The following is a 27,795-nucleotide window of genomic DNA, read 5'->3' on the forward strand; positions in this document are numbered from 1 at the left end:
AAAGGTGTGTTTTTTAACTATAACAAAACAAATATAATAGAATACCTTAAACGAATTATGGATTTTATGTGTGTGATCCCAAAATATTTCAAGTGTTCTATGTATGCCAAACGGAGTTGAAACATTCTGCTATTTTGGAGGCCGCCATGTAAACCTCATTGTAATGAGGCACTTTCATGTTGTTGCTCCAAGCACTAACTGGCCTCATGCTAATCAATGCAAGAATTATTTTTAGAGAAAGGAAGTCTAAAATCCCAAATAATTATTTCATAAATTTCTATTCATAATCGATACAAATTAGTGATACCCTACTGCTTTTCCATAAAAATGTAAGTGCAAGGGTAATTGAGAAAGGCTAATTCCTCATCTCCATTCTCAAATTTCCACACGAACTCACACATACAATCATGCTGTACCTTTAACAATAGTACATCAAATAAGGATCTTGGAAACGTTTTGTAGCATAGTGTTGAGTTGGTTTCTTCATTCTCCAGTGTTTTCAATTCTTAGGATCACCATAACGTCAGGTGATGAAAAGAGGAAAAAAATATTCTGTCTGTGTATATAAAATTCTGTCACATAGGAAATAAAAATAATATCAAAGCTCTACGTACAGTTTACAGGAAAAAAAAAGTGTCTTCAAGAATTAATGATGGTTTCTGCAGGGATTTTTATACAAGCCTGCCATGTTCCGGAAGCAGAATGAAAGTGAATGGAAGTTCTATTTGAGTTGCCGTCCAGGAGAGTGGGAAGTATTGTGGTAAGAGGGAGAGGGAATCTTATGTCAATAACTGAAAGTTCTCTGTATGAGGAAGCTAAAGCAAGAATTGCTATGGTAACCATGAATATTTAGTGAGCAGTCTAGTGACAATCCAAGAAATTAAAAGGAATAATCCCAGTCACAGAAAGGGAAGAATCTCATATAATGGAAAACATTTCTTACAATGTTAATTCTAGGATCCATAGAGCAGCGCCATCTATACAGCCCCATCCTTGTCAGTATTAACGTGATTCTCCTCTCTCATCCACCCGTTCAACCATCGATAACCTGGCTATAGCTCGAAGTTCATTTACTCAACTCAAACCCATCCAGAGATTCAGTCCTCCAAAGACAATCACGTTTCCTGATGGAAAAACGTTAGTCTCTTTCTTCAGTTAGAACGACTGAGACTCTTCCCCTAAATAACTGATGATCTGTTCTGCTCCAGGGTTTGGGAAGGCTAGAAACACCCGAGCAATAAGCTGGGAGGAGGGACATCAAAATCACCAGGAGTACTTGTTTAAAATATACATAGAACTTCCTGAGCCCTTCCCAAATCTGCTGAATTAAAAGCCTTGGTCCCAAAAATAGCTTTCTTTCGAACGTCCCTGATGAATTCCAAGGAAGGCCAAGGTAGGAGGAACTACTACAAGTGTAGTTCTCGGCCGTGCCTCCAAGTGTCAGTTCTCGTTAGCAGTTGTCAATAGCATCTTGGGGCAATTGCTTTCCAAAGAGGCAGCACTTTGGCTGATAGTAGCTCTTGGTGGAGTAGGCTCCCTGTAGCACTGCTGGAGAGGCATGAATATGTAGCTGTTCCCACTGAAGCTTTTCTCTTTGGCTGGCCTCAAAGTAATGGAGGCCCCCTGTGGTTTGTTGCTTTATACTCCGCAACTCCTATTTGGGAACTCAGGATTGTTCTCTCAAAGCAAGGCAAAGAAGGGTCCACGTTGAGTCCTCTCTTGGCATTGATGATACAAAACTGCCTATGTAAAATGAAACTCTGAAGACTTTTGCTCAAAACCTCCTTCTAGTTACAGCCTGGGTAACAACATACTGGCTCATAGTATCATCCCTCCATTGTTCTCCATTATCCCTCCTTTGCCGGGCCCTGAGATGTGATGATCTCACAGCTCAGAGTGAACTTCTCTTCTCCCTTTGGGGACAAGCCTAGGATGCCAGAATGCGGGACTGATCTCTTTCTTGGAAGTAGTTGAACCTAATTATCTAGGGGACTGGGTAGGTGCCCTAAAGCACCCATTTGGTGAATCCACATGATTGAGACTTGTTGATCTCTCATGGGCAATGTGAAGTGAAGAGCAGAGAAGGGGCCAAGCCAGAGAGTGGGGGGAAAGAGTGGGGGTGATTGGAGCAACAAATAAAGTTGAAGAAACAAGCAGGATGATCTGTTAAGATTCAAGAAGCCAGAAGGAAAGGCTAAACGGTCTCCAATGATGCTATGGACAGAGGGCAGTATTGAATTTTATATATAGAAGCTGAAGTCAAGGGCTATGACAGGCTTTAATAAATCAATAAGGAATTTACCTTAAGTATCTTTCAGATCTAAAATGATGCACTTTTCACCTGAAATATATTTTTAAATGTTCTAAAACATTTTAGATGTTCTAAAACACATGCCTCCAAAATTCTCCAGGCAAGTGACAATGTAATAAACCTGAAATATATTTTTAAATGTTCTAAAACATTTTAAATGTTCTAAAACACATGCCTCCAAAATTCTCCAGGCAAGTGGCAATGTAATAAACCTCAGATTCAATAGATTCAGTGTTAGTCACAGAAGATTATTTTCTATTAATGTTCTATACCTATAACAAAAACATTATTGCTTAATTAGTGTGTTATAACTGAGACATTTTGATTTCGTAATGCCTTGTTTCATGAGTGGACCTTAAAAATACTCTAATTTCTCTTATTCTCTGACTTAAAATTATATTCAGAGGGTATTGTGAAGGATGCAAATGATCATTCAATGCTTAGTCAAAAACATACATTTCAAATCATGGTGAATATTTCCACACTGTTGTCCAAAATAAAAATCTATCTAGAAGCATAATGACTCATAAACCAATAAAAAAGGAAATATACAAGAGATGTGCATATAAAAATAAATGAGCGATGTAGTAAGAAAGTGTTTCACTTCTGTGGTATTCTTCCCACAAACCCAAAATCCCAGTTTAATCTTGAGAAAACATCAGACAAATGCAAAATGAGCAATATACTACAAAACATCTGACCAGTACTCTTAAAAATGATTGAGGTCATGAAAAACCAGGGAAGATTAAGAAATTGTCACAGATTAGAGGAAACTAAGGAGACACAATGACTAAATGCAATATAGTATCCCAAATTGGACCCCAAAAGAAAAAAAATAAACATTAATGATAACATAAATGAAATACAAATAAATCTGTCATTTAGCTAATAGTAATGTATCAATGTTAATTTCTTGATTTTGACAAATGCATAACGATTATGTAAGATATTATCCTTAGTGGGAGTTGGGTAAAGGGGACATGGGATTCTCTGTACTCCTCACACACTTAACATGAATTTAAAATGATTCCAAAATAAAAAGTTTTAAAAAATGCATATAAGACTATGCTTCTGTTTATAGTAAATTATATAATTAGCGCCAGAACTCTCAATGATGACAACTAGACCAACTGGAAATAATATATAAAAACATTTATTTAAAGCCATCTGAGAGCTATCAAGAGAGTGAAGAATCACCTTCTCAATATCAGAGAGAAGAAAGATGTCTAAAGGGGTAATTAGTGTATTGTGATAACTTTTGTCCTGGGGGGCATTTCCCTGTCCAGAAGACATAGCTGAGAGACTGAGCAGTGCTTTTGATAGCCTTGCTGTACTAAGAAGACAAAAGTTGGATCCCAGGACTTGTACGAGTGGTACTTTGATAAATTCCACACACTTTGGTTTGTACTCCAAAGACAGGAAGCCTGGGAATGAGGGTAAACTGGAATTATAGACGCTGTCTTTGGGTTATAGCACAGCTTTGAGGCATGTAAGTGACCCAGAAATTTGAATCTCTAAAATCAGATTAAGAATATCCATATTGCCATTGCCTGGCAGAACATCAGAAAATCCTCAGAAGGTGAAGGTACTACCTTAGGCCCCAAATTATTTCTACACTCAATTTTTCAAATACAATTTCTATTATGCAAAAATAATCAAGAATGTGAGGATATAAGATAGCATAAAAAAGAATCAGGAGATAAAACAGAAATAAAATATATCCACAAAGGCCAGATATTAGAATTATCAAGTAAAAACTCTTAAATAATTTTTATTTTATGCTTAAGAGATGAAAATAGAAGATTCAAAATTTAAATATGAATTTTTTATTAAATTAAAATTTTAATAGATACATAAAATTTCAATATAAAACTAGACACTAAAGTATTTGAAAATGAACCAGAGAAATTCTAGAACTGAAAAATATAATAAATGAAATTAAGAAGCTATGAATAGTTTCAATAGCAGATTTTATATAGCTGAAGAGAGAATTAGCGAACTGGAAGTAAGCCAGAAGAAAACATCTAGAATGAAGAATAAAAAGCCAAAAGAATGAGTGTATACAAAGGAGACTATAAGATACATGGTGTACACAATGAGAAGTTCCAAATTATGTTTAAATGTCTTTATAAAGGAGAGAGAACATGGAAGGAGAAATATTTGGAGAATTAATGGTTGAATTATTTCCTGAACTGATGAAAGTCATCATTCTGCAGATATACCAACCAAATATATCCCAACCCAGAAAATACAAAGATATCACCTATAACATCATTGCCCATAGAACTTCATGCAGTGATAGAAATGTTCTATTCTGTGAAATCCAATGTGGTAGCTGCTAGTCACATGTGGCTACTGAGCACTTAAAGTGTGGCTAGGCAAGTGAGGAACTAAATTTTAATTTAATTTGAATTAATTGAAATTTAAATAAGCACATTAGGCTAGTGACTATAGTCTTGGGCAGTGCAGATCTGGAGCATCGTAGTAAAACTACTGAAAAAGAAGACAAAAATAAAGTCTTTTAAGAAAATCAGAGAAAAGACATACAAAGGACAATTATTAAATAGCTACCTTTTCAACATAGACAATGGAAACCAGAGGACAATTAAGTGTGTCAAAAAAGTGTGACAATTATTAAATAGCTACCTTTTCAACATAGACAGTGGAAACCAGAGGACAATTAAATGTGCAAACCTAGAATTCCATGCTCAATAAAAATATCCTTCAACAATAGAATATTTGAGGTGTATTCTGTTATAAGCCTATTTTGACCCATAGGCCATATTGGAGATGAATTTGCATGTTGGCCTTGAAACCTTTGAGATACTAAGACTTGTTTCTGGTTTCCCTGTATTCTGAGAAGTCATCTTCTCAATGTGCCTCCTTGGGCTCACCCAGGGAGGATTTACTACTCTCTCTACACCCTCCTGTTGTAGCACTTATACTATCATTTTGCATTTACTGGTTTATGTGTTTCTTTCTCTTACTTAACTGGAACGCTAGTCTCTGAGATGTTTTGGATATAAACATCTAATAATTACATTTCAGGTGGTATTCAAAAGTGCATCATTTTAAAACTAAAGGTTAATGATAGTAAGATTATTTCATAGTCACTTTTCTGGCAAACATTGGAGACAAGAATCCATTCCCATGTGTTATAGTGTAAGTGATATCCAAAATTACGTAATTTTAGAACAGAAAGAGAACTTAGGACAATTTATATATTAAATTAATTCATGTATTAAAGGAATTCAATCTTAGATTAAGCGACCTGCCCAAGGTCCCCCAAGGACTGGAGCCAGGACCAGAATGCAGGCTTCCATTCTCATGTGCACTCCTCTCTACCACGATACCTCAGAATTAGGACTCTTTCTACTTAAACTGAATCTAGCATCTCTATGTCTCCTGTAAACCATTTTTGAGTTTAGCAGTTATCAATTTTTTAAAAATCAACGTCTAGTCTTTACTAGAGTATGAAAGAAATGTTAACCTGGGAGTCAGGGAGCATGGATTCTTATCTCAGCCTTGATACCAGTTGAGCTGGGAGTCTTGGAGAATATCACCTACCTTCTCTGGACCTGTTTATTCCAAAAAGTAGCATGTTTCACAGAGTAAGCTATATAAAATGAAGCAGATATCCTAAAAGAGGTCTGAATTTAATTCTTATTCTTAAAAATTAGCATTCTACTTCAAGTATTTTGAACTACTTTTGGTTCCTCAACTCATCCACTTTCCTATGGAAAATAAATAAATAAGGAAACACGTCACAGAGAAAGTTAAATAAGTTGTTCTTAACAGTCACCATCAATGAGTAGTTTTTACTGAATGTCTAGAGGGAAAATAAGGTAGCCAGTTAAACAAACAAACAACATATCTGTTTGTTCCTTGTTAGCAGGTTAACATGGTCTAAAGAATGAAGAAACACCATCAATGGAGGGAAAGCATGGCTTGGAGATGTGTATGTAACACGTATGTTGCATACCTATCTAGGCACATTTTATAGTGTTGAGCCAATTTCTGAACTGGACCTTTTTTCTTAAAGGTAAAGAAAAGCTTTATAAATATTACATAATTATTAGTCTTGGATAAACACTGGATCCAGAGGAAAATAATAAAAATTCAACTCAAATTATTCTCTCTGTACTCTCTCCCTACTTCCATATCCTCAGGCCAATCTGGCCAGGAATTAGATGCCTCTGGGCACAAAGCAGATTGAACAGCTGTTTAACTCACTGCATTGACTCTGCCATTTGGCAGATTGAGATTGCTGCTGGGAGCACCATTTGGAAATTTTTTCCCCAAAACTGATATTTTTGAACATAGAATTTGAAATACAGTAAGGCACCACTATACATTCATAGAATAATAGTGCCTAAAAAGAGTGTGATAGATTTATATCAAAAATCTAACTTTCCCCCAGAAGTGTTTAAAGAGCTAACTCTAGATTGCCTGAGGTGGCCATGATAGGATACGAAAATGGGATTTCTGAACATGTGAATGCAGAACATGATGCTAGCTTCAGGTGTGTGAACTAGTGAGGAGAGAATATCAAACATGAGTATAAATAGAGATATACATAAGCAGGTAGGACAAAAGGAGGAAGGCCAAGTATGCTGTGGGGACAGATTAGGGAAATATAATTAGAGAGTCCAAGAAGGTCACTCTGTCAAGGTTTGGGTATTTGAGAGGCTATCACTACTACTAACAACAACAACAATAGCTATTGTTATTATTACAGCAACAACAACCAAAATAGTTAATGCTAACAGAGCGCTTGATGTATATGTCTGTCAGCATTACTCCAATGCTTTAAATATAATAATTCTTTTAATCTTGTTGACAATCATACGAAGTAAGAACTATTGTCACTGTTTCTAATTTATGGGAAATGAAACTGAGGCACAGAGGATTTAAGTCACTGGCTCAAGATAACACAGCTGGTAACCGGTGAAGCTATGGTTTGAATCTGTGGCTTAAAACCAATGAATGAATCTAAAATCTTAACCATAGGATAAAAGATGCTACAGAGAAGTGCAAGACTTTTAAATCAAGCATATAATTAAGCATATTAACAAAGCCTGACCAAAGGAAAGAAACCCAACTGTAGCCCTATGTGGTGACAGCAGAAAAACACACAAAGACTGAGAGAATTTCCTTTTATTTAGGTCCTTCGTGTGAATTACATTTTTCCCAAATTCACCACTTTTGTTCCCATCTTCAGAACAGAGTACACACAGATCTAACGTTTCCTTTAAAGTTTCAATCCTTTTCCAACCATTAGCAATCCTCATTGTCAGAAAAAGTCCCTTTATATGTAAAATTAATTATTGACTTTCCAACTTAAACCCATTTCCTCTTCTCTGATCTTTATTGGAGGTGGGAGACACATTCTAGATGAAAGTAGTTAAAATTCTAATCACTCTAGATTTTTTTTCCTTTTTATTTAATAACTCATTTATATGTACTTCTGCTAAAGCCTATTTTAAAATCTCCCTGACATTAATTACTGATACATTCAAGTCTCTCTGACAGGCCTATTTTACCATCGTAAATGTACGTATGGTGAGCTTTCTCATCTTACCTCTCCATTCTCTAAGGGGTGTATCTTGGAGTAAAATGAAGTGCAGATGACCTCATCGTCTTTGGCGTATGATGGCGGGCCCGTGCGGGGATGGATGTTGTAGAGGGTGAGACACTCTGTGTCGGTCACAGCATGATACTGCCAGGGCTTGTACTCCACATCATCAAGCGAGCGTTCCAAAATCCAGTTTCCAGGCCGAGGGGAGTTAGCTGCCTTCACGATCACATACGCAATCTGGAACACCTGCGGAAGAGGGACAACGACCACATGTAACTTTGAGTTCCAACGCATTCTCAACATTTTGTATCACATGTAAGGCTCAAAGCTACAATAGATTTCATTTCAGATTTTATTCCATAACTTCATTATGTTCTCTGAAATGATTTTACTGTTACATGTTCATATTTTATACCTTTTTGCTAAGATAAGATGTTTCATTTTGACAGCCAGGCCTTTAAAAGAAATGGTTAAGATTGGATTTGAGTTCTCTAACAACTCATGGACATCATTTCACCTAATTTTTAAAGTTTCCTTATAATCATGATCACAGAAAGCATTCATGACCTCCCAATTTACTTACTGTGCTGTGTTAGCATATAAAGTACGCACTAAAAATTCCATGTGAGGATGGTGCTTGATAGTTTAGAAAACACAGTTACATACGTCACCTAATCCTCGGGAAAGAACCACTTAGACGGAGTTAGTGTGGTGCAGCAAAAACAATATAGGCTTTGGAGGCACAGTTTGTGTTCAAACTGTGGTCCCAGCATTTATGTGACCTTGGGCAGAGTATTTTACTTTTCCAACTCTTAGCTTCCTTTTCTGCAAATTAAGGTCAATAACAAGTACACTACTGAGAGAAAATTTGCATTAAATGAGATAATATATGAAAAGTCCCTAGCAAAGGACTTGGGCAATCAATACTCAATAAATGTCAATTCCTCCATATCCCCAAATAGAAAATAAGGGAGAAGAAATTCTAGAACATGCAGAGAACTGTTTTAAACTGGAACATATTAAATAAAAGGTGTCTGTACCTTCTATACAAGAGGTAAATATGTTAAAAAAAGGAAATAAAGAAAGGCGTCAAGTTACTAGAAGTCAACAGAGTGACAATTGAGGGGAATGTGGCAATTTTCTATTTTCAAATCTACATAAAATTTGGAAACATGAAAAATAATATTCTGGATGTTTTGTGACAGTGCATATGTGTGTCTTTACCGATGCCGTCCAAAAAAACAACGCACAAACATTATTCAGTGACATTTAAATGTAATGCTCTGGGTAGAAAGAGAGATACAAGCTAGTTGAAATTACAGGCCCACCATCCATGGATTGATAATATATTGTAATAATAAGACATACGAAAAATACACTAGTAATAAAGCAACATGGTATGTTCTGGTTAGTAAATGCTATGAGATATGAGGAGCTTGCCACTTCTAAGTTCTGGGAGATTGGGGTCATTGGAAGGGTACAACTAGGAGAACAGACCCACTACAATGTGATGAAAGGGGCTGCTGGGCTGCAGAGGATATTCTGACAGGAAAGTTCTAGAAATAAACTTTACCTGCTTCATAGTTTTGACATGAGATATTCATGAATACATGTACAGTGTCTATGGTAAACTCTAAGGGGCTGAATTTAAAAATATGAAAATTTGCTCTGCGAGGGGTAATACAAGTGGCTTTGATGCTGCTTCTTGCGAGCTTTACTAGAATGCACTTCTACTTGTGTGCAGTGATGGGAAAATCGTGAGCCATCAAATGATTGAAAGCTGGGCTGGTAATTGCCTCTTCGGCGCAGTTGTGGAAAAACTGCTGGTTAAAATGTTGAAGTGCTCCTCTATTTGTTGATAAATCGCTGCTGAGACCACCTGGTTAACCTCAGCATCCCAAGGAACAGCCAAGACAGCTGCTCTGATTGGTTTGGGCTTTGATCGTTCTGTTTTATTGAATTTGACTCCAGGCAGGAAACATTATAAATTTCTATGTACAGAGGTATACAGATAAGTATAATTGCAGATAGATATGTGTGTGCATATAAATACTTTAACATCCTTAGACATTTGGGAGAAGGATGTACATGAACTGTTGAAGCTGTGATCTCTGAGGTTTGGGAATAAGGAGTCAAGGAGAGGAGGAGAAGAGCTTTTACTTTTCATCCAACATCCTGCTATATTAATTGTAGTAACATGTCTTAGTTTTCAATAAAATTATTTTTTTAGAAAAAGCAAAATAAGTATAAGAGAAAGGACAAAAGTAGGAGTAAGATAGAACATACTCCATCAACCATTATACAAAATATCTGTGTTTCTGCATTTTTTAGGTGTTATTCACAAGGAATTCTTTCTCTTAGACACTCCATATTCAACAACTCATGCACATGGAATTTCTGTAAAAAGAAATTCGCTGAGGAGCATCCAACTTGATTAATCTGATACAATGCAGAGAGATAGTTGTCTCTACCATAAGTAGAAAACACTCTGATCTTAATTTCTGGTAATTCTAAAGTAGTCATGACAAGGTCTGTAAAATGATAAAGAATACAAATAACTAAATTGAGAGCTCCTAAGGGCAGAGACTATAGCTTTTATATCTTTAAAGATGTCACAATCCTTATTATAACTCTTTTCAAATAGGGGGCATTCGATATTTATTAGATTTCGTTGAACAACCCAAATCAGTGTAACACGCTTCCATCTATTAACTTCTATTAACTCAACACTGTTTTTCCTGTTTGTTAGAGCTTGAATCCCAGGCAACACTAGCATATTTCATCACTTGCAAGAAGTAAGACAAATATTGCTTGGGTGTTCATCTTATTATCTCCCCATGAGCTGAGAAATTAAACTCTTTTACTCTCTGTTTCCCAGTGTTTCTTTTCCAAAGTCAAAACTATGGAAGAGATAACGAGATAATGAATACAAAGCAGTGCATGTTCTCTGGAAAAAAGAACTTAGGTAAATATTTCAAATTCGCATCTTTCTTTCCAGAAAAAAATTGTACAGAGATATTTTTTAAATGGAGAACAAAAAGAGAAATAAAGCATGATTAGAGATTATAGGTACCCAAAAAGAAAAATAAAGATACACTAAGATTATGGATAAAGAACTTTGTTTGGAAAGCAGCTCAGCAAGCAAATATAGGAAGAGGCCAAATTCTCTCGGAGTTACAATGTGGATTTATGACTGGGGAGCTTCTGTGTTGGCTCTGGAATAATAGATGAAATCCACGAAAAAAAGTTATGCTAGAGATTCCACAGACTCTTTCTATAACTCAATAGAACAGGCAGCATTAAGTGACATGGAAAAGCAGGCACTGCCTTAGAGAATATTAGAGGAGTTCGATTTCAAAACAGTATCGCTTTTTCACTTATTTTCTACGGATTCTTTCACATTTCATGCAAAGTTAATTAAATTACTTGGCATGTAGTATTTTGAATAAACTTCTAAAAATGTGGTAGACAGCATTATTGAAAAACACAATGAACAAAAGTATGCTTTGAAGGCGTCAGAGAAAGAAGGAAAATTTAACAGTGATTTTCTAAGTAGTCCAAAATTTTAATGACCTTAATAGAATAATTCTCTAATGTACCTCTACTACTTTTATTAACTATGTCTTACATTTTCAGTATAAAGACTCTTCAAAATCAGTAGTTACAAACCTTGCTTCCAGATGAATAAAGCCTCCACCTATATGGGGTGTAACAAAGAAAGCAAACCCTTCATTATAAGAAGTACAAAAATGCTGTGATGGCTAGGCTTCGATGAACCTTAGATATCTGCGCACAACACCCAAAGTTTTTTCTGATGGAGGGCCCTTTTTACAAACTTGGTGTCTGAAAAAAAATCCAAATAACTTTTGAAATAACCCCAAATATATGACATTTTACTGTAACAAAGAGAATTTTCTATTTCATTGTTCATTTGTATGTCACCTAACAAAATATCATGTAATTACTTCACTGATGCAGCACTAAATTAGATGTTCCTGCTATAACAGAGTGTTAAGAACTTAATTTCATTTAGAGTGGAACTTGAGAATAAAGTCTTTCTGACGAATCTTTTAGTCCCAAGGTAACAAGTAACATACAATGACCACCATATACAGAGATGCTTTCCAACCTTTTCTCATCATGGCCGAGATAAGATGATGTTGGTGCAGCCCTGGGGCAAAAGGAGGAGACCTCATAGCCTGAAGTGAGCAAGCTAGGAGGAAATCTGGGCACTCTCGACACTGCCCTGGGGCTGAATATCTTAGCTCACCTACAACCCATGTGGAGAAGTCTGACATCCAGAACCCATTTCTAGCCCATGCATTGCTGGGTCTGGATTTTTAAAAAAATGTTCTCCGCTATGACTCTCAGGAACCCACTTTATCCAATTTCTAGGTCCTCAGAGGAATTGGGGATCTGGGAAATGCTACCAAAGAGTATTGTGTTCTAGAGACTTTACTGAGACTTTTGAGTGTCATTGACACACAGTTAAGAGAGCCAGGTCAAGGTATGACTCCTTAATGTTGTAACAATGCCATGAGACCTCTGTTTGCTGTAGGCTGATCCCCACGAAAGTCATAAAAATATTAGTGAAGGCCACTCTCTCTCTCTGTGGAAGATAACACTTATCCTTCTCACAGGACTTGATCTAAATTACTCTCCTCCATTTCTTCTGTCCTAATCGCTCAAGAGAACATGTGGCCATCTAATTTCTGCCCACTGTTGAGCTCTGCCTCTCTCCCCACATTATTGCCTGTCTTTTAACTTCTTAGAGCAAATAGTTGTCCACATAACAAAACTGCTTAATTTTGAAAGCGGTTTTGCAATATTCTAGTACCTGCTCTTGCCAATGTTATGGATTTTAACATTTCCATATGCTGTGATGCCAACTCTAATATATTTTGAAAACTCATGTGTCTTCTTAGTTCTAATAATGTGTTTGTCAAATTCCCTTATTTGTCCATATAGGTAGACAGTCTTTCAGAAAGCAATGAGAGTTACACAATACCAGAACCATAAAGGATCCCAGGAATCATGAGTTTTCAAGCTTAGCACCCATTGGAATAATTTGGGAAGTTTTATAGAAATGTGTATATGACTCTGTTAGTTGATGGATGCAGTTCATGTCATTATCTGTTCTTTCACCTGAGACCTCAAAAGAGAGAATAAAGAGCTAAAACAGAAACCAGTAACAACAAAGAGAAGAGACTGAAGAGAGTTCGCTATTTTTCTGGAAGGTCCATGAGAGTTGGCTGATCAGGGAAAGGAGAGGTCATGGTCTAAGGTACTCAGAGAGGCTGTTGCCCCCGGAGAAGTCCAGTAGAATGTCACAGTGACAGGTTTGACCAGAAGCAGGGGTCAGAAGTGGGGCTGAATGTAGGCAATTCATCAGAAGTCTGGATACAACAGAGAATTCACTCAAAGACCCACCCTCAGCAAACCACATGCAACCAAGTTCTTACTCCCCAGCAAAAGTTTCTGAGCAATCGCAGAAAACAAGTGGCCCACAATAACCTTAAAAATTCTCCGAAGAGATCATCATGCAGATTTTGATAATACTATTACTGGGTCTATGTTTGAATCAAGCTCCAAAAATAAAAAGCTTTTAAATGATGCTTTAAACTTTAAAAAATCAACCTGGAAATACCTCCAATTATTACATTCTGGGTGAGTTTTACGTCTCTTGTACATTTACACTTACTTCGATAGACCCAGAATAACATGGTGGGGAGTCCAGAAGGACAGTCCCTTTTCCTGCCTGTACTTTCTCTCAGACACATTCATTTACAATAATTTCACATACTGAAATGTTTTGTAGTTGTCACTAAGTTATAACGCGCAGCTCATTTATTCTCTCCGCCCCTCCCCAAGTGTATACGTACTACAACTGCTGAGTGTGAACTTAATAGTTGCAGGTAAGCAAATGTGCCATTGCCCCTCAGGGGAAGTGGCTCCCATGTCGCCAGAGAAACAGCAATGCTCTGCCTTCAATTAAAACAGATTTTTTATACTCATATTAAACTCATCTGAAGTTTATACATTTGAAAATGAATTACTCTACCACTTCAGAATTTCTAAGAAACAATAATCTAACGGATGACTAATGATAATCCCTTGAAGATAAAATGTTCAATTATTTGTTGAAATTGTTTTTAAAAAGGGTTTTAATCAAGACCTAACTACTCATGGGAAAGTATCTGAAGCATTTCTCTACCTCACTCTGCAGGAAAGAAAACCTCAACTTCTAGCTCTGAAAAATAAGAAGTTACTTTTCAGCTCTCCCTCAGTTAATATATAAATGTAAAGCAATTTCATTTTTTAATTAAAAATATTGGTTTTGTTTTCCCCTAGAGCGAGGTAAGTTGATTATAAAGTTGACTTGGAAGAAGTGACAGCCAAGAAAACCTGAGATGGAAGAACAACGAATGGAGGGACACGCTGTTAAAAGAAAAAAGCAATGTGGAGAAAATTGCAGTAACACAAATGCTGCTGCTTATGATGAAGGAGGCCCTTTTGAACTGATGGCTCTATGGCCGCTAACGGTCATCAATGGCCACTAAAATCCCCAAAAGAGAAGCATGTGGACATGTTCTGCAGTATGATGGAAGCATGTAGCACTATCTACAAAGTACTCGTGTTAAAAAAGTGGACCTGAATCAGAGCAGGTCTCTAAATTTAACTATCAGTTTACAGGTAGCAGAGGAGCATGTAAACAGCACCACAGGGATACAATTAGCAAATCCAGAATGTGAGAACCTCTATTGGACAAACAATATGGTTTCTTCAAAAAATAAATTGCAAGGAAATAAAAAATAATGAGGTTATAGCTTAAGAGAGGCTTAAGAGATACCAAACAAATGCAGTACGTGACTTCAGGTGCATCTTGATTCAATTAACCAACTGTTAAAAAATTTTGGAAGCAAATATGATGAATTTGAATACTGACTGGATATTCATTAGTATTAAAGAAATAGTAGCAATAGTATTCATTTTTAGGTGTGACAACGGTTTTGTTTACAAAAGAGCCATATCCTTCAGAGATACATACTGAAATATTTATAGAGAAAGTGAAATGCATGGCATTTGCTTCCAAATAATCTGGGGGGCGGGGTAGGGAATGGCTCAGTATAGAATTGATACAAGGGTCATGAGTTAATTCTTACAGGTGGGTGTTGGGTACGTCTGGGTCTATGGTATTCTTCCCTACACTTTTGGGTATGCCGGGAAATTCTCATAATCAGAATAAAAAAGATTACTAATACATCCCATTTTAATAAACAAATGATTCACTTTCACATAATGATTTTACCAGTACTGGTAATTTACTGCTTGCTCTTAAAGAGCAAATATTTAATGCATTTTCTTTATTATCTTGATAAATGGTTAACTCTGCTTCATACTGTGACTACATTGCATTATGAGCTCAAGAAATATATCTTAAGAATCCTTTCAAATTATTTATCAACTCTAAAGGGCACTGCAGGCCCAGAAGGTATCAAAATTTTAGTCCAGTCTTAAGAAAACTAGTAACACGAGTGAATGGAATTCAAATTGGAATGAATGAGGTCCTCCCTCAGCTTATTAATACATTTAGTGCTCCACGCTTCATTAAGTTGCTATAATTTTTAACAATGTTAGCTGTAGGTAAAACTCAGACAAGCATTTTCCTTCTTTTTTGCACTGCCCTTGACATCTAGTTTCTCCTCACATGTTTCTCTCTCATCTGAAACAATCTATGGTTTCAAAAGATTGACCTGCCTCCTGTGAACAAGCCATCGGCACAGCACGGCTCTCACGCCAGCTACTGGTAAAAGATCAGGTAGGCCGAGTCCCCCATAGAACAGGACAGTCCTTTCAATGAAGCCATCACGGAACATATATTGGTGTGAATCACAGACAATAGGAAATGTGACAGTTTAAAGCTTGCCTTCTAAAAATTATTCACCCTGGAGAAACACTCGGCATTGCTTTGTTTTTATGCTTCTATAGTTACCAGGGCAAGAAGACCCTATGCATTCTCCAATTTATGACATTGCAGACATGAATGAATCACTCTAGTTCAAAGCATGTGGGGAATAATAGCAAAGATTCGCAGTGATGAGAAGAGTTAGAAATATAATGTTAACAGTGTAGAATAACAAATCAAAGACAGAATGAAACTTTCTGATCTCGGTTCATGAATTCTTTCAACAGATCAGAGTCACTTAACACTTGTTCAATTTCAGCTATTACAAATGAAATAGCATCAGCTGTCTTTCTGCTTATATATTGTCCCACTTTCTTGTCCTCTAATGACCTTCTTAAATGTCAGCTGTACCCTGTGTTGTGGATGACTTTACTACCCCTTCCCTATTTAACCCCTTGTAGCCCTTGCACCACCCACCTACTTTAATCACTTTCAGAAGAGCCATCAGTAACCTGGTTGGAAAATTCATTTTTTTCTCCATCTTCATCTTCTCTGAAGTCTCTACAGATTTTTTCACTATGTTGTTCTCTCCCTTTCTGAAACTCTCTTTGTTTTTGGAAAAATGATATTTATTTATAATTTAGGGATTTCCAAAAAAGAAAAACATGCTTTCCTCATGCAGCTTTTTGCCTAAAATGGAAAGAAAACAATGGGAGAGGAGGGCCTGAAGACAGAAGGAGTATTCAGAAGACAGCGCTTCCGAATTTCTCTCCAAGCCCTGGGTGGGTGCTCCCGCTGCGGTCCTTTTTAATTCGGGTTTCCTTAACAAAGATGTGTCCCAATGTTCTATTTCCTAATAATCTTTTCCTTGAGGAAAGTAACATTTTATTTAGTGCCTAGTTTTTGCCAGGCACCTCAGCATACAGAAGATTGTTTCTGCTAACAAGAATCCTATGAGATAAGTAGGAACTAATTAGAAAATTGAAATGACAGTGGATAGGTGTGGTAGACAGAATAATGACCCCTCAAAGATGTCCATATCTTAATCCTTGGAAACTGTGAGTATGTTACCTTACCTGGCAAAGAGGACGTTGCAGATATGATTTAGTTAAAGGCCATGAGATGAGAGATAACCCTAGATTATCTGAGTGAGTCCAATGTAATCATAAGGTCCTTAAACATAGAAGAGGGAAGTAGCAGAGGAGGTTGGAGTGATGGAACACGAGAAGGACTCAACCCATTTCTGGCTTTGAAGATGGAGGAAGAGGCCATTAACCAAGGAATGCTGGTGGCCTGTAGAAGCTGTAAAAATCAAGGAAGTGGATTCTCCTGCGGAGCCTCCAGAAGCAAATGTACCCTGCCCACATCTGGATTTTAGCCCAGAAAGGTGCATGTCAGACTTCTCACTTATTAACTGTAAGATAATAAACTGTGTTGTTTTAAGCCACTAAATTTGTGGTAATCTATTATGGCAGTAATGGAAAACCAATACACTAGTTGACTTGTTTCACTTCACGTAACTAGCAAATTATGGAGCAAGTTATAGATCCAGTTGTGTGTAATTTTGCTTTTTGCATAATAATACCTTCCATGTCCATGAATATTTCAACTAACTCCTTTAAAGATAATTCTCACATCTCAATTTCTAACCTAACCAGATTCTCCCATCCCATTTTATATTTCTAACTAACAACTGAACATCCCTTATGACAATTTATTTTTGCTTTATAAAGAAGCAATTTTGCCCTTGTTTTAACAGCAAAACTAAAAACTATAATTTGTTAGCAGTAGAAACTGTAGAATATTCTATAAATGCTTTTTAATGCCTTACACATAATAGATTCTCAATTATTTTTTAAATTCAGTTGAATATGTGATCAAAAATGGAATGCCACCTCTGATATGATTTAAGGGACCTCTGGGCTGATCTCTACAAGTACCGAGAGGGTGAACGTCCCTATCCACCACAGAACATTGATAGGTACAGATGACACATCCCTCATTAGTGACAGAGGGAAAGTCTACCAGGATAACAATCTGAAATATGTCTAAGTCACATATTCTCCCTCTGTACTGAAAATTTGCAAAAGGGAGAATTCTGCCAAGGTTTGTGAAGCTGGCTTTTACCCCAAATTTTAAAGAGGTGATCTCATTTGCTGGTGAAGTGTCTAAATGAAATGAAAAACAAGAAAGCAGCAGAACCCGATGTCATTCCAGCTGCAATTTAAAAATCAGGATAGGAGATGACATTCAAATAAAGAGACAGTAGCCCCCCCCCCCTTATCCATGGGGGATATCTTCCCAGACCCCAGTAGACACCTGAAACCATGGATAGCACCAAATCCTACATACACTATATTTTTTCCTATATACATACCTATGATAAAATTAACAAATTAGGCACAGTAAGAGATTAACAAGAATAACTCATAATAAAATAGAACAATTATAACAGTTTACTGTAATAAAAGTTACTGTAGATCTTAGCAACCTTGGCTTATGATTTTTTTTCTTTCCTTATTAAGCCAAGAAATTTAACCTTTGCACTTAAAGGAAGCTCTTTCCAGCCTCTCTGTGGCATAGCCAAATTGCCAGAATCACTACTCCCGCGCTTTGGAGCTATTATTAAGTACAATAAGGATGACTTGAACACAAGCACTGTGACAGCACCACAGTTGATCTGATAATCGAGATGGCCACTAAGTGACTAGTGGGCGAGTAGTATATACACTGTGGATCTACTGGACAAAGGGATGATTCATGTCCCAGGTAGAATGGAGCTGGAGGGCTCAAGATTTCATCACTCTACTCAGAACAGGGAGCAATTTAAAACTTATTAATTGTATATTTCTGGAATTTTCCATTTCATATTTCAGACTGTGGTTGACCAAAGGTAACTGAAACCATGGAAAGTGAAACCATGAATAAGGGAGGACTACTGTGTAGATATTTTCTAAAACCTGAGTGTCAAAAAATTATGACAAATATGTCTGAAAAACTACAATTTTAAGAGGACATATGATAAAATTCTTACAACCACCACCCTGCATATTCTTCAATCTCTGTATTCCGCCTAAATTTCAACTGCTTCTTTTTGAGATAGAAAAACAGTAAATTATGACATAACTTTGGTCATGCCGAGTCAAAAATGACACGTGAAGAGCTGAGAGCTGGATTTCCAAAGCTCAGAAAGGATCTGTAGCACACACAGACAACACCGAGAGAGCATCTTCTCTATGGCCCCTTCACAAACAAGTGTTTTGCTTTGTGAGCATCTTTGACTGCTCATGGACTTCCCAAAGCTCTCCATGTAGGACTAATTCATTGCTTGCACCAAAGTAAAAAGTCTTTCTTTTATACCCTCACTACTAGAGAAAATCAAGTCTAGTCAAACTAGGACTCATGGTACAGGAGGGGAAAACAAAAGCTTAAAAGTGACGTAGAACAATTTTCTAACATTGAAATCCTTCCCATTAAGCTGATTATGAATGTCACAAAAAGTCATGTTTAAAGTTGTCCAGGAAAAGAACAAGTGATTTTGGATGCTTTCTGTAGTACCAAATGTCCTGCTGTGAGCATTCTATCAGCTCTTAACATGATCAGTTTATATAAAAGCCTTCACTAGAAAAACTCTACATGCATTTCCATTTAGAGTACTTCAAAATGTTGTCGTATTCTGATGCTGAAATCACTATTCAATAGAACACTTAATCACAATGTCTAGAAACAAATCACAAAGAACAGTATGTCTTTAGGAAACAGGAGCAGCATTTCACCAATATGGAATCAAGCTCTTTCTCATTTGTGATACCGAAGGCATAAAACATAATGCGTGGGCTTCTTGAGAAGCTTGATTGACTACAATTACTCAACATCAAATGGTAAAGCACAAGATCATCAATAGTTAAATTTGACACTGTAAATTGAATCCATCTAAACAGCAGAGGAGGCCATTCTCCCATTGCTTACCTGTTCAGCAGAATACACCATTAAGTATCATCACAAATAGAAGTGCAGAAGAGCCATATGACTATTAAAATTTTTGAGTCTAATCCTTTTTGTGTCTAGGTCATTTTAAAATAATAATGTAAACCAAAACAAGGTCATGATTTGAATTGCAGACACTCTTGATGTGAACATTTCAGACATGCATCAAACGCTTAAAGTACACAGCACACTAGAATAGCTTCAGATCAATTTTTGCAGACTAAACAGAAATGAAATTATTTAAATATGAAAAGATTGCATTTAAACGTCTACATTCTCAGTAATCTCTTTAGGGAGGTTTAAGAGAGAATATTCAAATGGGGATTTGGTGGCTCCTTGATTAAGACGGGTAAGAAGGACAGTTACCTCTGCAGTCAAATTTGCTTTAGCTAATATTACTCTCATCTTTTTTTCCCAAGATTCCTATTACAGATTCTAAAATTCTGCACTTCCATCATATTTTAAAGAGCCACAGAGTGATATATTAATAAGTTCACTGATTCATTTATTCTACAAAAATAATTGAGCAACACATTATTTATCATGCCAGGCTTTAACCTAAGTGTTGAAATAGTGGTGAAGATAACAAAGTTTCTCTCTCACAGGGATTATATTCCCCATGACAGGTAAGATATCAGCTGCGTGCTGGAGTCAGCTCGTGCTGGCTTTCAAAAGCCAATTGTTGGTGAGGATGTGGAGAAAAGGGAACCCTGGTACACTGTTGGTGGGAGTGTAAATTCGTTCAACCACTATGAAAAACAATATAGAGGATCATCAAAAGATTAAATATAGATCTACCATATAATCCAGCAATTCCACTTCTGAGCATATACCCAAAGGAATTGAAAACAAGATATCGAAGAGATATATGCACATCCATGTTTATTGCAGTGTTATTCACAATAGTCAAGATATGGAAACAACCTAAGAGCACATCAATGGATGAATGCTTAAAGGAGATATAGTGTATATAGATCTATTTTGAAACTTTTACCTGAGAGAAACAGAGACAGAGACAAAGAGAAATTAGTATCAGTAGATAAATATCTTCTAATTGGAGGTAAAATCTACCTGAGTCCTCACTCCCATCTATCCTTATAATTCACCTGGCAAGAGTCATTTGGTTTTGAGAGTTTTGTTTTGTTTTGCTTTGCTTTGGTTTTATTATTGTAATGAATACAGAATGAAGAAAGGGGATTGTAAATAATGCAATGGTAAACTTAGTTGTTGTTAGCGCCCTCGAGTAGATTCCAATTCCTAGCGACCTGTGGACAGCAGAGCAGAGCAGAGCCCTGCTCAGTCCTTTTGCGCCATCCTCTCACCTTCCAGAGCTACATCAGGCATTGCTCCACTGCAATTCATGGGGTTTTCAAGGCCAATTTTTTTGGAAGTGGGTGGCCAGGTCCTTCTTCCTAGTCTGTCCTAGTCTGGAAGCTCAGTTGAGACCTGTCCACCATGGATGACCCTGCTGGCGTTTGAACTTCTGGTAGCATAGCTTTCAGCATCACAACGCCACAGTATGACAACCAAGAGATGGGTGGTGTGGTTCCCTGACCAAGACATGAACCTGGGCCACGGCACTCTTAAATCTTAACTACTAGACCACCAGGGCTAGCTCAATGGTACAATACATTTTTTAAAATATTTAATCATGGATAGAGATTTATTACTTGTTATGAAAAGTCATAGTGCTTGCTCCCATGATATTGGCAGGTAAAGTCCGTGTTGTTCCCTAAGATCCTGCTAAGTGTTCTGTCTCACTTCTACGACCCTTGCACTTCAGGGAGTCCACAATCCCAAGGAGGTCTGGAAGTAGGAGCTCCATGAGACCATAGGTTTGCAATTTAAGTTTTAAGTAACTAAATTGCAAATGCTATATAATTATATGAAGATGATATTAATAATATAACATTCAGTTAACAAAACACACTTGAAAAGGGCATAAAATTTTATCTACATTATGCCAACAATTTAATTTTCATGAGTATTTGTGTGTGCACACGTGTATGTGTTGCGTATGTGTCTGTGTGTCTGTGCGCGCAGAAGAGAACTGAAAGGAAACAAACTCAAATGTTAACGCTGTTAACTAACTTGTATAAGACAACAAAGCGGAATCTATCAAAAAGTTAGTTCATGAGAAAAAAAAAGTCCATAAATATAGCTAGGCTTGCTATGAAACCTAAGTAAAAAATCACAAGATTTACATGGGGAAAACAGCCTGTAGGAAAGGACCAATGGAAAAACCAAATGTTTCAAGAATAAAATTAAAAGTACTCATTTACAACCATACCAAAAACAGTAAAATGTAATGATTTTAAAGAGATAAAGAAAAAGATGTTTGATGAAAGGTATTTTTATATCAGCATGTAGTTCACGAATTATTTTGGAATTAAAAGTTTTAATAAGGGACCAGCCCAGTGGCATAGCCGTTGTTTTCATGCTCTGTTTCAGCAGCCGGGGGGTTCTCAGGTTCAGATCCTGGGTGCGGACCTACACACCGCTCATCAAGCCATGCTGTGGTGGCATCCCACATACAAAATGGGGGAAGATGGACACAGATGTTAGCTCAGGGCCACTCTTCCTCAAGCAAAAAGAGGAAGACTGGGCAATGGGTGTTAGTTCAGGGTCAATATTCCTCGCCAAAAAAAAGAAAAAAGTTTTAATGAAAATCAGGAAACTTAAAGCTAGTCAATACAGTCAATATTCTAACAGGGAATAAAGATTACTCTCAGGAAACTGAATAGCCAAGTTTAGGAAAGACAATAAATAAGAGGCTTACTTTTTACAATGTAGAATATCAACTACTGTAAGTGTGTTCCCCAAACAGAATCCTCACATTTTGTAATCAACTGATACAAGTGTTTTTTGTTGAAAGTGAACCCTTTTGGAAACTTGAAAGTGGCCTCTTACTGGAGAAATAGCACATTACATCCTAATTTTATTGGATGCTTAAAAGATTTAGATTACTGAAAAATTGAGTTAAGTCTAAGAGGTTCTATTAGCAATTTATGCTATTCCTGAGCAAGGGAAAATTTATGTAACTTATTATAGAAGAGTGAGATAATATAATTAAGAAAGTAATGTCTTAGAAACACAGAGAAGAAAGCTCAGAGACCATAAGATTCAGCAAAGCTGTCCATTTACTCAAAAGCTATTTATTGGGTATCTATCTACTATATGCCAGTCACCAGCAACCACTTAAGTACTAGGCAAGTAATGAAAATTCATAAAGAAATTATCGAGAACTCTTACATATTTCTACATTTAAATAGTATAATATGCAATTGTGGCTTTTAATCCAATCATCCAGTCCTAATTTCATTTCAAGTATAAAATACTATTTTGTCAAAGTTCTCACCATGTTTTTAAGAATATTTTGATTGAAATATGTGACTTTAAGAAACCCCAAATATTTGACATACGGATTAAACGAGTTTTTAATAACCAATTTTGTTCTAGCAAGTTGTTTTAGCACATTAACCCTCATTTTCTACATTTGACAATGACATAAAAAGCATGTGATTTCTTGTGTTTAAAAAATTATACTTATTTTCTATGTCTTCAGAAATGTTTCTCTTGTAAAATTTAAAGTATGGAATTCTACTTCATGTCTATGAGCAAAAAGGACTTTCAAAGCTATCTCGATATGTAAACATCCAGGCAGACTTTCATTGTGATTACTGGAGAGAAGTTAAATACCCTTCCTTAGGAAAATCAATGAATCACACTAAAAATGAAGAAATAAGAATTTAAACTTCTGGAAATCATTTTGACCAAATTGGATCAATGATAATCATTCCCCAGTCTTCTAAGCATAGTGTTTAGTCCGTTGCAATTGTAATTGCCTAAAGAATGTTCTTATCAAAGGCCCACAAATTCTGCATGATTCGTTAAAGGAGAAGTACTTAAATTGACCAATGAACGGCACTTCATGACACAATAACTCTCTCCAAAACATTTTGAGAAGGTCAAGAACACAGATGGAGATTAAAATAGTCAACTCAATATCTATACATATATGTTAGAGGTTAGTAATATTTTTGGTAATCCTAAATTTTAATTTAGAGGTAGAGTTTTTCAGTTTAATCCTTTTTTTATATTAATTTAGTCATGTTTTTAGTGAGATAACAGTTACTGGCATGTATACATGCCAAAGCAAATAGTATGCAGCAGAGAAGCCCTGATGCTCTTAATTCCTTCAAGATTCGAGTGAGGAATTAAGTTGCATGAATGTCTATTTGGAGTACAGAGGGCAGGCTCTAAAAATGGAGAGAACTGTGTTTGGACTAGCTCTATTGCTTGCCAGTTGTAAAATTTTGATCAAGTTGCTAAATCTCTCTGATGTAAAATCTTCCCATCTATAATAGCATCTTTCTTATAGAGTTGAAGAAACCTCAGAAGATGATTTATGTGAAACATTTTGCCCAGTGTCTAGGACAAAATAGCTTTCCAAAAAGTGCCAGTGCCAACTCCCTAGAGACAAAAGTGCCTTGTTGCATTTCTAAACACAAGTACTCTACGTATTATATTTATATTATGAAAATCATAATTTACACAAATAATAAATAAAACAGTTCACTTCCTAACTGAGTCTTTGAGCTGTTGTTGGCCTTTTGTTGATGACACATTTCAGCAAGCTGAGCAAAACTGTCCAGGATTTAACTTCCTCTAATTTTTGTAATGTAATTTTTGTGTCTTTCATGTTTCAAGATTTCCACACTTTCCATGGGCACTCTTCACTGCTGTTCTTTCCAACAGCATATGGTCTACAAGTTATTATATATCTCTCAGAATGATTTATGGCAAGTTATCTCAAGAAAGATTAGAGAGCTGTGAAAGAAAATCTGAACCGCTACCACCTCACACCCATTAGGATAGCAACTATCAAAAAAATGCAGAAAGTAAGTATTAGTGACGGTGTGCAAAAATTGGAACCTTGATGCACTGTTGGCAGGAATGTAAAATGGTGTAGCTGCTATGGAAAACTATGGTGGTTCCTCAAAAAATTAAGAATAAAATTAGCATATTGTCCAGCAATTCCACTTCTGGGTATATACCCAAAAAGAACAAAAACAAGGACTCAGATATTCGTATACTTATGTTCATAGCAGCATTATTCACAATAGTCAAAATGGGGAAGCAACCTCAGTGTCTTTGGATGGATGAATGGATAGACAAACAAACTGTGGTACATACATACAATGGAATATGATTCAGCCTTAAAAAGGAAGGGCATTCTGACACACGCTACAATATGGAAGGACCTGGAGTACATTATACTGTGTGAAATAAGCCAGTCACAAAAAGACAAATATTGTATGATTTCACTTACATGAGGTACCTAGAGTAGTCAAACTCAGAGAAACAGAAAGCAGAATGGTGGTTGCTAGTAGCTGGAAGGAAGGGGAAATGGGGAGTTATTATTTAATGGTTATAGAGTTTCGGTTTGGAAAATGAAAAGAGTTCTGGAGCTGGATGGTGGTGATAGCAGCACAATGTTAATGTACTTAATGCCACTGAACTATACACTTAAAAATAGTTAAGATGGCAAATTTTATATTTTGTAGATTTTACTATAATTTTTAAAAAATGAACCATAACATACTCCTAGAGGTTGACCATAAGTGAAAATGTGGTCCAAAGTGTTAACTACTGTTTGAGTTGAGAAGAAAAGGATAATATTTAATACAGTGGTACTGAGGAACATACAGTCTTTTTTTAAAGAAAGTGAAAAATTTTGTTGATTGTCAGAGAGTACAATGATGTGGATAAAAACAACAACTTTCAGAAAAAGAATCTTTCTGAAATATCAAAAGGCAATGTAAGAAATCGGATGAAATAGGAGGCCCTATGAGGTTCTCTTAAAAGAAAGATATATAGGGTGCTGCGCATTACATAGGAGGACTCCATGTCACGTACACAGAGTAACACACTCCTGTAGTCAGCTTGTTTGTATCACCCTCAGATTCATATATTGAAATCCTAATCCTCAAGTGACGGTATTAGGAAATGAAGCCTTTGGGATGTGATTAGGTCATGAAGTCAGGGCCCTTATGATTGGGATTAGTGCCCTTATATAAGACACCTGACAGAGCGCCCTCGTCCCTTCTGCCATGTGAGGCTACAATGAGGAGTCGCGGGCTTCCAGCCTCTAGAACTGTCAGAAATAAGTTTCTGCTGTTTATAAGCCACCCAGTCTACGGTTTTTTGTTATAGCAGCCTGAACGAACCAAGACACATGCCTACTCAATATCTTCTCCACTGTGTCTGGGAATATACCCACATTTATCTAGATACATATATAAAATGGTGGCAGGGCCACTTGAAATCTCATAACAGCAAGTGGAGGTATGTTAATCACGACATCAGGATATTATCTATTTACAAACAAAATTCTGTGAAATCTCAGTTATGTGTATTACAATAAAATAAACGGGAATCTTAGAGTGGAATCTATCTTGTGACCAGTTTAATTTTCTTGAGTATATTCCAAAATCAGTGGGAAATATCTTTTCACTTTCTTCCTCCATTTCTTCGTTTTTCTCTTTCATTGTATAAACATTGCCATATTTCCAGCATCACTAATCAAATGAATTATTCTCCATACTGACGAGTGAAAAGCTGATCATTTGAAATGAATTCATTGACAGAGGTGGCGGTGAGGATGATGATGAGGCAAAAATGGAAATTGTATTTAAATATTATTACTGAGAAAGTCACATATTCCAGCCCACTAATGCAAGATTTTAGCACAGAAATCGTAAATTCTATGAAGGAAAATAGCTAAATTAAGTATTTACTCTCTATTTTGAAGATTATCCATCTTTGCTTCCCAACCTGCCTTATTAAATTAATATAATCATAATGACCCAAAGCAGAGAGGCAACTGCTCATTAGTGTTTTGGACTATCTCCCTGGTTACACTGCATTATGAGGCTGATTTTTCTTTTCGTCGAGTTCATTGTTTCAGCTAATTTGAGATTAATCTACCACAACCTTCCAACAGTAAACTTGGCTGAAAAGCCACATTAAAACATTTGTAAAAACAAACAAAACTGAGGTATTTTGACAGAGAATATATTACTTCTAATATTTAGACACAATCTGGCTAATAAGTAAAGGATGTTATAATCTATTTTTTATACAGTTTTGTTAACTGTTACCTTAATTCAAAAATTACACAATCAACATTTGCATGTCTAAATAAATAAATGGAACACTGACAGGTGTTGCTGTGATGGAAGCTTGCCAATTAAATCTCAGTGTTTAGAGCCATTCCGCTTGTCTTAAAGATTCCCTAATAGAAGAAAATACGATCACTCATTGAAATTTAATATTTTTTTCTATATTCTGATATTTCCAACACTTGAGTGGTTCAGTATGTCCCTCTCAGCAGCTACACTGCCCCAGTTGACCACTCCCTCTTCCTTGATACATTTTATCTTCGCTTCTCCGATTTCACTTTCCTCTCCTCCTACTCCACTCACCCCTAAATTTGAAGTACCTAGGATTCAATTTTAGGACCTTGTTTTAACTCTACTTTCTTTCTAGGCGATCTTAAACAGGGCCTTAGTGTGAAATACGATTTCTTTGCAGTGATATCCAAATTCATTTCACTAGTTCTAGTCTCTCCCCTTAACTCCAGACTCATAAATCCAACTGTCTCTTTAATATTTCCACTTGGACAGCATTTCAAACATACCATGTTAAAACAGAGCCCTTGTTTACTGCCTAGTATCTCCATCTTGCTTCTCCTTCAATCTACACAATCTCAGTAAAATAAATTTCTTCAGGCCCAAATTCTAGGAGTCAACATCTTCGCCTCACTCTCTACATCCATTCCACCATCAAATGTAGTCAAGTCAACTTTCACATTAAACTCCAACCTACCACTTCCGTCCATCTCCGTCCACTACTACCACCTTAGTCCAGGTCACCATCATCTCTTAGCTGGAATATTGCAGTGATTTCCTAACTGCCACCTAGTTTTCACTCTTGTTTCACTACACTCCT

General features: G+C 36.4%; 1 protein-coding gene across 4 annotated transcripts in view; it reads right to left on the reverse strand.

Moving 5' to 3' along the window:
- The window catches only part of LAMA2 (laminin subunit alpha 2), a 531,319-nt gene that overhangs the window by 352,254 nt on the left and 151,270 nt on the right, over positions 1 to 27,795 (reverse strand). For all 4 annotated transcript variants that reach the window (XM_046676887.1, XM_046676886.1, XM_046676884.1 and 1 more), the window contains exon 4: positions 7,893 to 8,135. In XM_046676887.1, coding sequence (XP_046532843.1) covers positions 7,893 to 8,135 — 243 coding nt within the window. The remainder of the gene's footprint in view (positions 1 to 7,892; positions 8,136 to 27,795) is intronic.

This window comes from Equus quagga, chromosome 11, assembly GCF_021613505.1.
Source record: "Equus quagga isolate Etosha38 chromosome 11, UCLA_HA_Equagga_1.0, whole genome shotgun sequence".
Taxonomy (NCBI): Eukaryota; Metazoa; Chordata; class Mammalia; order Perissodactyla; family Equidae; genus Equus; species Equus quagga.